The 11,944-nt window shown below is 40.6% G+C and overlaps 2 protein-coding genes across 2 annotated transcripts; both read left to right on the top strand.

Moving 5' to 3' along the window:
* Positions 1-2,310: 2,310 nt before the first annotated feature.
* LOC127078913 (uncharacterized) lies at positions 2,311-2,895 on the top strand. The gene has a single exon (XM_051019327.1). The coding sequence runs from the start codon at positions 2,311-2,313 to the stop codon at positions 2,893-2,895; it is 585 nt and encodes a 194-aa protein (XP_050875284.1).
* Positions 2,896-6,572: 3,677 nt separating this feature from the next.
* Positions 6,573-7,784, top strand: LOC127078912 (uncharacterized). Its single transcript, XM_051019326.1, has 2 exons — positions 6,573-7,367; positions 7,413-7,784. Exons 1-2 carry the CDS (start codon positions 6,573-6,575, stop codon positions 7,782-7,784), a joined length of 1,167 nt encoding a protein of 388 aa, XP_050875283.1.
* Positions 7,785-11,944: the final 4,160 nt, after the last annotated feature.

Below are 11,944 nucleotides of genomic sequence, written 5' to 3'. Positions count from 1 at the left end.
GTCAAACAACACAAGCACAATAAACAATCACACACACTATATGCAATCAATTGGGCTCATACAAGGTTAGGCTACAAAACACAAGCCAACTGGAATCGGGTGTAGTTAGCTCTTAACCCTAACATTGAGAGTTAGGGTGAAGCAGATGAAATGGGAAGTGAGGGTAAGACCTCACAGCTCTTATCCCTGGCCTGGGAGAGCTTGACTCAAAATAGAATGTGTGGGAGTTCAGAATGTAGGAACTCTTCTCCACAAGTGACTGACACAACATGATCTTGGGTTATTATCCACGATGCATCAACACAAGGTGTGTGAGCAAAGTGAATGACACACTGAGTAGCAGGAGATGGATTACACATCTCTTTTATCTTCCAATTGCCTCTTAAGAGGTCTTTACCTGCTTGGCACAAAAGTAAACATTCACAAGCATTGCCTCTTAAGGAGGGCTTCAGACAGGTGCCTGCCCACATAATAGGACAGGTCTTCCAGACTACATGAAGTCAAAGGAATTATACCTCAATGGTTAAGAAACCAAGCAAAGCAAAGTTCACAATGAACTTAAAGCAACTTAGGTGTCATACCCCGATTTTGGTCCTGAATTTTTTCCATTTTTTTCATTTTTGTTTGGCACTTGGCCTAAGGTTCATTTGCATACATTCGTTCCCAAATCCATATTTTTGTTACACATTGGTCATTGTTTATGCCTTTTTGATCATGGTGCTTTTGATTTTAAAATGGATTTTAATATCTTATTTTTTTATTATTTTGTATTTTTCAATTTGATTTTAATTTCGAATTAAGTTTAATTCCAATTGTCAATTTAATCTTAATTGTTTATTTTACTAATGATTCAAACTCTAATCGATTTTAATTTTCAAATGAATGTTAGAGTTGATATCCAAGTAATTTTAAATGAATTATAGATTAATTTGATTTTTGCTGATTCGTTATTATTAATTAAATTGATATTCAAACTAATATTGGATTATTCCTAAAAATCCACATCCATTTTATAATCAAATATCCAATTACCCAACTCTATTTTTAAATCCATTTTTGTTTCAAACTATACCCAAAATCCACATCCATTTTCATTATCCATTTGGAACCAAAATCCATTTCATATCCATTTCGCATCCAAATCCATTCAATCATAAAAATTAACCAATTAACCCAAAGTTCATTAATCCAAAACAGTTATTCAAAAAAAACAAATCCCAATTCCAAAAGAGTTCCATAACAACAACATGCATCCCTGTTAATTTTCACAATTACAATTCGTAATCATACTCATTACAAACATGGATTTACAAAGTTTCAATAAAGAAATCCTAAAACCATTCATCAAAAGCGTGAACATGCTCTTGCTCCAGCATTCACTACAGCAGAACTGAGGCGTTATATAGCCTATGCAAAGACTCTTAAACCAAAGCTAACGCCAGATGCAAGAAAACCACGGGTAGACTCGTATGTTGCTCTTCGTAGGGCTGATACAAATCCTGGCAGTAGGGTTGCATATCGTATGACAGTTAGGCAGTTGGAGGCTTTAATCAGGCTGCCGGAGGCCATTGCACGTTGTCATTTGGATAATCAGATCAAGATAGGAAGGAAGAAGCAGGAAGTGGAGATGGATGTTGATAACAGGAAATCAAAATGTCGATTAAGACACGCTTCTTCTTTCGTATCTGAGTTCTCACTTTCAGCCGTTCTTCACTCGAGAGTGATGCAAGTTTCTATGAAGAACAGGATCGTCACCAATCACTGGGCTTATCTTAACTGATGATGACTGGTTCACCAAAAATCACTTGTTCCACCAGTTGTCTGCTCGCAAGTTAAAATCAAAATTCTCTCACTCTGTTGAGGATGCAGTTATGTTACAGGGATTTGCTTCGCCGGGACTCCTTTCTTCGGTCTCGAAATCAAATGGAAAGCCACTGTTTTATTGATGCAGCCTTTGTTCCTGCAAAATTTCAGCATCACAACAGTCCATTAATCCAAGATTAGCAGTCAATTCTGGTCGAAACCAGGCAAACACCAATGCGTCATCATCATCAAATATTTGGTGCATATCGGAAAGGAAAAACAGAAGATGGCTATAGCAGACAAGTGAAAAAACCAGAAGTTACAAATGAAATTAGAAAATCATAAGCCGTGAACACACCATGGTCATGATCAAATGTTATACTTACACTGGCCATATGCAAGTTTGATCATCTGCATTACATCAATATCCTGCAATTATGCACCAGTTTCTTTGAACGGATGCACAATACGGTGTCCATTATTACAGAATGATAAGTGGTATATCAGATGGATCATTTCGCAGCAGCTGAAGAACAATTAGCTTCTCAGAGACTTAGGAAAAAACTTGAGGAAGTGAATGTAGCTGCTCAAACTCAGCTTGCCCCTGTTCAAGACCATGTCAACTACACTCTTCAGAAAGCCTATTTTAAATGTGCATATGAGTGCTTTGATAGAAGCAGAAGGCAGGAGGAGATAAGCCATTGTGTTGGAAATTGCAGTATTCCTATTACTAATGTGCAACAAACGTTTGATAATGAAATGGCAAAGTTTCAGGAGAAGTTGAATAGATCTTTGATGGTTTGTCAAGATAAGTACGACGGAGCTAAGCTCCAGCAGAAAACTGGAGCTATGAATGTCATGGTTTCCTGTGCTGACGATGCAATTCAAGACAGCATTAAGATGCTGCCACTTCTGACTAACAAGTTGAAGACTTCTGCTTCATCACAGACAACACATACACAAAAGAGCAGGAGATTTCTTCGAGCGGCACAAGCTTGTTACAAGAGACAAAAGCTAACGAGATTGAAGGGATGGATGTCTACAAATTCCTTCACATGGTCAAAGGCAGTTAAAAATCAATGCTCCATTTAAGTCACTGCAGTAAAAAGAATAAGATTAATAGCAAAACAGTTAAAAATCCAGAAAATCCCAATTGAGCATAAGGACAAAAACGTAGAAGAAAGCAAAACCCAGTTTACCTGTTCCAACCCAAGCATCGATTAGGGCGACCGAACCCTGACCACCCAGAAAGGGGTTTTGCAGGATACTCTTTTGAGCTCCATATGCCATCCTGAAAACCCTAATTCGTGGAGGATAAATAGTGAAGGGATTAGTGAGGAGAGAGGGGGGGCTAGAATTCGAAAACGAAAATTGAGGCGGAAAAGAATCTCAAAAAAAACCCTAAATCCCAAAATCATACCTGGATTGAAGAGGCGGAGGAGTGTGTTTTGAGCTTCATCGTCTCCGTCGTTTTCGCTGAAGGTGAGCCTCTTTCGTTTTGTTTCTCCTTAAAACCTTGGACCCTTGCATTTTAGAGTGAGAGAGATTGTGTGGTACGCGAGAGCGATTGGGGACAGAGTGATTGAGGAAGGTTGAGGACGAGTGAATGGTGGAGAGATTGAGAGAGCATTGTGAGGTTAGGAACGGGATTGAGAAATCGTGAGCGGTGAGCAAATGAGGGTTCAGTGAGATTGGGAACGGAATTGAGAGACTGAGAGAGGAAGAGATCCGTCCCAGTTGAACGCTATTCCGTTTCATTTTCTTTTTTTATTATTTACCTTAAGTATGTTTAAAAACCATTTAATTCCATTTAAGTGACTTTTGGTTGTTTCCAGTAGATATTAATATTGGTGATTAACGATGATTCCTTTTTTTACCATTTCCAACTTATTCCCCTTTGGAAACCCAACAGCCAGGCGGCTGGGTTTTCTTTGGTAATCCAACAGACCTTTACTATTTATTATTTTAGTTTCTTTTTTCATTTTTTCCAATCTAGTATGGTTTATATATTTATGTTGTTATTTAAATGATAACTAATTATAAGCAGTCTATTGGAGAGAGTGTAGATTCTAAGTCTTTAGTGGAGTGGGTTCAATACCCACATATTGCATTTTCTTTATTTCTTTTAGCATTCATTTTTTTTCTATGTTTGTGTTTTATTATAATTTCACCCATACTCGTAGTTGTATTATTGTTTAATAACACAAAAATCTGTTTTTTTATTAATTTCATCATTCATTCAAAACCATTTTAAAACTATAAAAATCATTTCTTTTCTCGATTCAATATCGAGCCCATTTTCATACCCTTGTAAGTCGATTGCTTTTAAGCATCGCCATCAACCTCACATGGCTTACTCTTGGGCCTTCTTACAATGAGCTCTTAAGCAACATCAACTTAACTTTCAATAATTTCAAACCTCGGTACTTTAATTGTTTTAATTTAATATTCAAATCTTTTTCTAAATAAAACGTGAAGAAAAAGATTACCTGGATGGAATGTCCAGTCGTAATCCCGAATATTAGGCTCAAGCTGTAAGAGCTTGTAAGTCATAAATATTCGTCTTCTCGCCAAAATATCCGTAAATACCTCAAATCACCTTCTAAACAAAGCGTGAAGAAAAAGGTTACCTGGATGGAATGTCCAGTCGTAATCCCGAATATTAGGCTCAAGCTGTAAGAGCTTGCAAGCCATAAATATTCGTCTTCTCTTTAACACTCAAATATTCAAAATCATTTTCTTAATAAAGTTGGAAGAAAAAGATTACCTGGATGGAATGTCCAGTCGTAATCCCGAATATTAGGCTCAAGCTGTAAGAGCTTGCAAGCCATAAATATTCGTCTTCTCTCCAAAACACCTGTAAATATCTCAAACCATCTTCTTAATAAAGTTGGAAGAAAAAGATTACCTGGAGGGAATATCCAGTCGTAACCCTGAATATTAGGCTCAAGCTGTAAGAGCTTGCAAGCCATAAATATTCGTCTTCCCTCCAAAACATTCATAAGTTTTCGAATCATTTTCTTAACAATATTGGAAAGAAACAGACTGCCTAGGTGGAATGTCCAGACGTAGTCCCGAGTATTAGACCCAAGCTGTAAGAGCTTGTAGGTCACAAGTACTCGTCTTTCAAACTTAAAAATACCTAATTCCTACCTTAATACGCTTTCAATAAAGATGGAAATGGAACATGGTGTATACCATGCACTCCTGAGACTAGGATTCGAGATGTATATCTCGCTCATCCAAGTTCTCGCCATCACTCAAAATACATCCAACCAATCAAACACTTTTCTCGCCGCCGTGCGATTAATCAAAAACCTTTTTCATAAACGAAAGGTATCTTGTCTTAAGTGATATAAAACAATGTTTCGGCCACGATTGTTGAGTAGAGATAAATGACACTTTTCCGAATGTAGATCTATAAATCCGTTCAATGTGTGGTACGCGTCCACTCCTCATCTGTTTTGGGTAAAACGATGTTTTTGTCGATTAATACAATATAGCCTTCGCTAAAATCGACCAACAAACAAACATTTTTCTACTCAGAACTACGTAAGCCTTGATTTCTCTTTTGAGATACGTAGGAGCAGGATTTGTAAATCTTGTCAGGCCCACTAATAAAAAACTTAGGTTTAGTCCTTCGTTAAAAAAATCCAAAAACATTTCTTCTTTCTTCTATTCTTTCTTTCCCACCTAATAACTTGAAAAGCCTAATATTTTAACTAACACTAACGCACACAACTAACCTAATGGTTCCCGTTGAGTACAACGGACGTGAGGGGTGCTAATACCTTCCCCTTGCGTAATCGACTCCCGAACCCGGATATTGGTTGCGATAACCATATCTTATCCTTTCTTTTGTCTTGGGTTTTATCGATATTTCCCCTTTCCTTTTTAGGAATAAATAAAGTTCGGTGGCAACTCTGTTCAGTCCATCATTGCGAGCGTGCGATCGCGCTTCGCTTTGTAGTCGTATCCCCCATTTTTTCGAGGTGCGACAGATGGCGACTCTGCTGGGGACTACAAATCCCTAAGTGAGTCAAACCTAGTTAGGTCGTTTGTGTGCCTTTGTTTGTTTACCTATGTGGCTTTTCTTTATTGTTTTTACTATCTCTATTGTCATATTGATATAAATCTGTTGTATTGGTTCGATTACGGTTTGGTACTTGGATATTCTGATTACAAACCTTGTGGGAAAGACTTTTCACCCGAGTCTTGAGTAAAAACATAAGATAGGACGAGGTTGAGTAGTGCGGGTCCGCGAGATGTATTTCTCGTTGGGTCGGTACGAGAACCTCACTTAGAGTAGATTCTTGAGAGGATGTTGTCGCTCGGCAAGTAAGTTACCGTAAGCTTCGATGTTTTCTTTAGGATCCATGACTCTGAGAACCATTAGTAAAACCTTAGTTCTTTACCCCACTAGGAAAGATGGTTGCGTAGTGTGGGTCTGCGAGATGTATTTCTCATTAGATCGATGCGAGAACCTCACTTAGAGTAGATTCTTTAGATGGAGTTGATGCCCGGCAAGTAAGTTGCCGCAGGTAGCAAACAGTCTAATGGATCCATGACTCTAGGAACTTTTTCAAAAAAAAACCTTAGACCATACCTGGTGAGAACCATGTTCTATACAAAGCAATCAGACTTATCCATACCTTAAGCCTATTGAACCTATACAAAAAAAATGCATTACATTCATACATTGCATCAACATCATAAAAAAGCAAGCTCTTAGTTGTCTCTTATTTGTTTCAAGAATTGAAAACTTGAAAATGACAACTTCAATAAGACACACTTTCACGCTTAAGTACAAGGAACCTAAGTTGGACAGTCTGAAGGGTTTGATCTCTGATTTGTCTCTCAGCAGACGTGATGAGTTTGGAAAAAGCTATGGGAAAATTTTGAGCCTTCTAAATAAGAAATTTGACTATGGAATTATCGGCTCTCTGGCACAATATTATGATCCACCTCTACGCTGTTTCACATTCGCTGATTTCCAGCTAGCTCCCACTTTGGAAGAAGTCGAGAGGATCGTGGGTCTCAAGTTGAAAGATTTTAATCCGTTTCCAAAGCTCGAAGAAGATATGGGCCCAAAGAAGATAGCTTCGGCCCTAAGTATCAATGTCCCGACTGTTCGAGACAATTGGGCTGAAAAAGGGGGTTGCAAAGGTTTTGCCGCGATGTTTTTGGAGGATTTAGCTCTAAAGTTTAAGAAAAGTGGAAACTGGAATGCATTCTATGCTGTGGTGGCTTTATTGATCCATGGGATTGTGCTCTTCCCAAATGTTGAAAAATTTGTGGATCAAGTGGCCATAGAAGTCTTTCTCTCTGGCAATCCAGTACCATTTCTCTTAGCTGACGTTTACTATGCCCTTCACGCTCGACATGAACAGAGGGGTGGAGTGTTGTTGTGTTGTGCTCCGTTGCTTTACACTTGGTTCATGCAACACATGCCTGAAGAAGGTCCTTTCGTGGCAAAAGAACTTAAGTCTCCTCAGAAACTAGCTTCTCTCACCGCGAGTTCCATCAGATGGTATATCCGAGAGTGGGAAACCCCAGACATTATAGTCAGCTGTGGGGAATTTCCTAATGTACCGTTGTTGGGTACCAAGGGTTGCATCAACTATAACCCTATGATATCTCGATTACAACACGGTTACTCCATGGATGGTCCTCCTGACGCGAAGGACTTACAGCCATTTGTGCTCTCTGACATCCAAGCAAGCAATCCTGATGTAAGAGCAGTACGAAAGGCTTGGTTAAAGATTGTAAGAAAGGGTAAAGAGTTTGGAAAGAGAAACATTCTTGCCAAAGAACCTTACACGCAATGGGTGAGAGAAAGAGTTGAGAAAATCCAGTTGCCATATATCTTAAAGGCTCCAGCTTTTCCTAAAACTCCTGAGCCCGAGCCCATACTCCCTGAGGACATGGAGAAACTCGTTACTAAGGTTAAGGAGCTCGAAGTGGAGAATGCCGATTTATGAATTCAGATGAACCGAGTTATCTTGGAAAATCAGAATTTGAAAGAGGAGCGTAAGGGAAAAGCCCAAGAACTTGAGGATAGCAACAAGAGAGCTAGGCTATTGGAAGACCAGAAAGATGATCTTGATCATATCCTATCGGGTTCCACATCAGTGATCCGAACCAGGAAGGAAGAGCTCAAAAAGCTGAGTATAGGATCTGTGAGCTAGGGAGGTTGTTGGATAAATCTCTTATGGATAAAAAAGAAATTAAGCTTGACTTTGAGGCACAAATCCGTGACTTGAGGGAAGCTCTGAAGAAATGCGAGGAAAAGTTGTCTCGCGAGATCCTCCAAAAGGAAGAAGCTGAAAGGAACTGTCACCATCTCAGGTACCAGTTGGAAGAAGCTACTAGGAGGTTTGCAGTTTTGGAGAGCCAGGAAGGTGATGCAGCCTACTTACTCCTAAAAAATGATTGCGTGTACTGGAAGAGGTTGTACAGAGAAGCTAGAGCAACCTTAGATGAAGATCAAAAGGTCATCAAGGAACTCCAAGAACTCTATGTTGAATGGAATGGCAAGTTCCGCAACTTGGCTAGGTTTGTTAACCTCAACATGTTGGAACTTCCAGAAAAACTCCAGGAAGCGGATTGGTGTATGTGTCCAGAAAACACGCCTCCTCAAGTTTTCAATTTCGTCAAGTTTATCAAGAAGATGATGAATGAGCTCACCACAGATCTGGCTACGATCTTAAGAGCTGAGACAGAACTTAAGTTTACTTGTACTTGAATTTGAGTTGTTGGTGTTTAAATTTTTTGTATTCGAATCATGTGTACTTGAAGCTAAACCCTTTTGTATTCGAATTTGATTTTAATTAATGAAAGTTGTCATTTTGGGTCTCAATTATTACATGATTGTTCTTATATTCTAACATTGCTGGAATAAATAATAAAGATAACTAAGAGTTTTGCAAACAAGATGCATCCATACATGCATTCATACATTTTCAAAAAAAACAGAGCCTCATTTTGTCCTTTCTTCCTCCAGTTTCACGCTGAATTTTCAACACCAGTATAATACTCGTGCCAGAGCTCGTCAAAGAATGGCAGATCAGGAGCATGAATTGGAGCGAGTGAGCTCAGAGCTCGAAGACCTGCGTGGCAACATGGGTCAGGTCATGGAGATATTACAGGTCATCCGGGCAAAATTAGACACCCAAACAACGGTTGTTTCAGAAATCGCCGGTCCAACAATTGAACCCCAACCTGCGAGGGCGGTGCCAACAACCTGGCCAACCTATGGTTTACCTCCCGGTTTCACGCCTACAGTTGAAGGTGCACCTGGTTTTGCACCATCCGCTCAGCAGACGGCCCCTCTACCGACCATAAACGAAAATCATCCTGTGGTCCACACGTTCGCACCTCCTCTCGTTCGTGCACACGTGCAACCCTACTTTGAGGATCAACAACACGCTCCAGACTTTTCAGATGAAGATGAGGAAAGGCAGGAGGACCTAAGAGGGATGAAGGAGAACTACCAGCTGCTTGAGAAGAGATTGAGGGCTATGGAAGGTGACCAAGTTTTTGGTGCTACAGCTAAGGAGATGTGCCTGGTGTCCGGTCTTGTGATCCCTGCAAAGTTCAGGACCCCAGATTTTGATAAGTATGAGGGCCACTCGTGTCCTAAGAGTCACCTCATTATGTACTATCGAAAAATGGCTGCGCATGTGGAGGATGATAAACTCATGATACATTGCTTCCAGGACAGCTTAAGGGGTGCTCCCTCCAAGTGGTACTTAAGCCTTGATCAAAGCAGGATTCGTTGCTTCCAGGACTTATCTGATGCCTTCATCCAACATTACAAGTATAACATGGATATGGCCCCAGATAGAAGACAACTGCTCAGCATGTCCCAGAAAGACAAGGATTCTTTTAAGGAGTATGCGCAACGATGGAGGGAAGTGGCCTCGCAAGTCGAACCACCTCTGGCTGAGAAGGAATTAGCGGATTGGTTCATGGATACAGTTAAACCTGTGTTTTATGAAAGAATGGTAAGTAGTGTATCTGCAAGTTTCTCTGACCTGGTCGCTGTAGGCATAAAGGTCGAACTTGGATTAAAGAATGGAAAGATGACGACTACCTCTGAAACATCTGGTAGTAATGCCAAAAAGTTTCCTGGAGGATTTCAAAGAAAGAAGGAGGGGGATACGAATGCAGTGTCAACCAGTCAAAGGAGGAGTCATTCATGGAAGAAACAACACCAATTTGCTCAACAACAACCGATTTATCTAGTACAATATGTTCAACAACCGTATGTGGCAGCTGTCACACCAAATTTTAACCAACCACAAGCTTCAGTTTATCAACCTGTTCCTACTCAACAAGCGCCGATATACCAGCAGGCACCAGCGCCACCTGCTTATCAAAAGCCGAGGGCACAGGCTCCTCGTCCACAAAATCCTCAAAATCAAAATAGGGTGCAGAGAAGTAGACTTCCGTTTGCTTCAATCCCTATGACATACACTGAATTGTACCCATCATTGCTACAGAAAGGTTTAGTGACGCCCAGATCTTTGGGTCCTCCACCAAATCCTTTACCTCCATGGTACAATCCAGATGCTCATTGTCCTTTCCATGGGGGTGCCCCTGGACATGATTTAGAAGGATGTTATGCTTTAAAGCATATTGTGCGAGACCTGGTTGAAAAGAAGATTCTGTCGTTTCGAGACGTCGGACCCAATGTCAAGAACAACCCTTTGCCAGCACATGGTGATGTTAATGCCGTCGAAGATGCTTCTGATGTGTGTGTAATCAAGAATGTGGAAGATGTTAAAACTCCGTTGTTAGCGCTTCATGCAGGATTGGTGGGGGCTAAATTGATTGATACATGTCACGACGACTGCGAGGAATGTGCCGTTCATCCAAGAGGATGTAGAGTGGTACAAAATGACATTCAGAACTTGATGGATCAAGGCGTTTTGCAAATTTGTGGTCCAACAACGAATGAGGAAGTTTCGGTCATTGAACTTGTCTTTAATATACCAGAACCGTTTGAGGTGACTTATCATAGGAGAGACGTTGTTCATCCGTCACCCGTGGTAGTTTGCATGCCTACACCATTTCCTTTTGAAAGTACCAAGGCAGTACCCTGGAAGTACGGCATAACAGTGGTAGATGGAAAACCCGAAGTTGCTGAAAGTGAAAAAGGCTTGGAGAATGTTGACGCCGACATCACTAACATCGCAGGGACAAGCAGGATGACCCGCAGTGGTCGGATTTATACTCCCAATTTTGATGTGAGCCCTCAAGAGCCAACAAGGGGAGCTGCAAATGTAAATCCTACCCCAGAACAGGGAGGGGCACAGCCGGCTGTGCAAACAGATGAAGCAAGTGAGTTCCTAAGGATAATAAAGAAATCTGACTACAAGATAGTTGATCAGTTAAATCAAACACCATCAAAAATATCTATCTTGTCTCTGCTTTTGAATTCCGAAGCTCATAGGGAGGCTCTACTAAAAGTGCTTGCTCAGGCTCATGTTACCCAAGATATAACGGTCGGCCAATTCGATGGAGTGGTCGCCAATATCACAGCCTGCAACACTCTAAGCTTCAATAATGAAGAGCTGCCCAAAGAGGGGAAGAATCACAACCGCGCTCTGCATGTATCCATAAAGTGCCAAGAAGATGCTCTGGCTAGAGTTTTAGTTGACACTGGATCGTCCCTCAATGTTCTACCAAAGAGGGCACTTTCTAAATTATCTTATCAAGGTTCAGAGTTGAAGCCTAGTGCGCTTGTGGTGAAAGTTTTTGATGGTTCACGAAGGACAGTAGTTGGAGAGGTGGAGCTACCAATACAAATCGGACCGCATGTATTCCCCATCAATTTCCAAGTCATGGATATAAATCCAGCTTATAGCTGCCTTTTGGGATGCCCATGGATACATGCCGCTGGGGCAGTAACTTCTACTCTACATCAAAAAATGAAGTTCGTTGTCGATAACAAACTCGTTATTGTCTCAGGTGAAGAGGACTTTATCATCAGTCAACTCTCCTCTTTCCGTTATATTGAGGCTGATGAGGATGCCTTAGAAACCTCCTTTCAAGCCCTAGAAATATCCAATGCTACACTTGAAGAGGTTAAGGATCCTGTTGAGAAAGCTAGTATGTCATTCGCTTCTTTGAAGAG

Source organism: Lathyrus oleraceus, chromosome 5, assembly GCF_024323335.1.
Source record: "Lathyrus oleraceus cultivar Zhongwan6 chromosome 5, CAAS_Psat_ZW6_1.0, whole genome shotgun sequence".
Classification (NCBI taxonomy): Eukaryota; Viridiplantae; Streptophyta; class Magnoliopsida; order Fabales; family Fabaceae; genus Lathyrus; species Lathyrus oleraceus.
The sequence above is the reverse complement of the archived record's forward strand: the minus strand, read 5'-3'. Positions and strand labels throughout refer to the sequence as shown.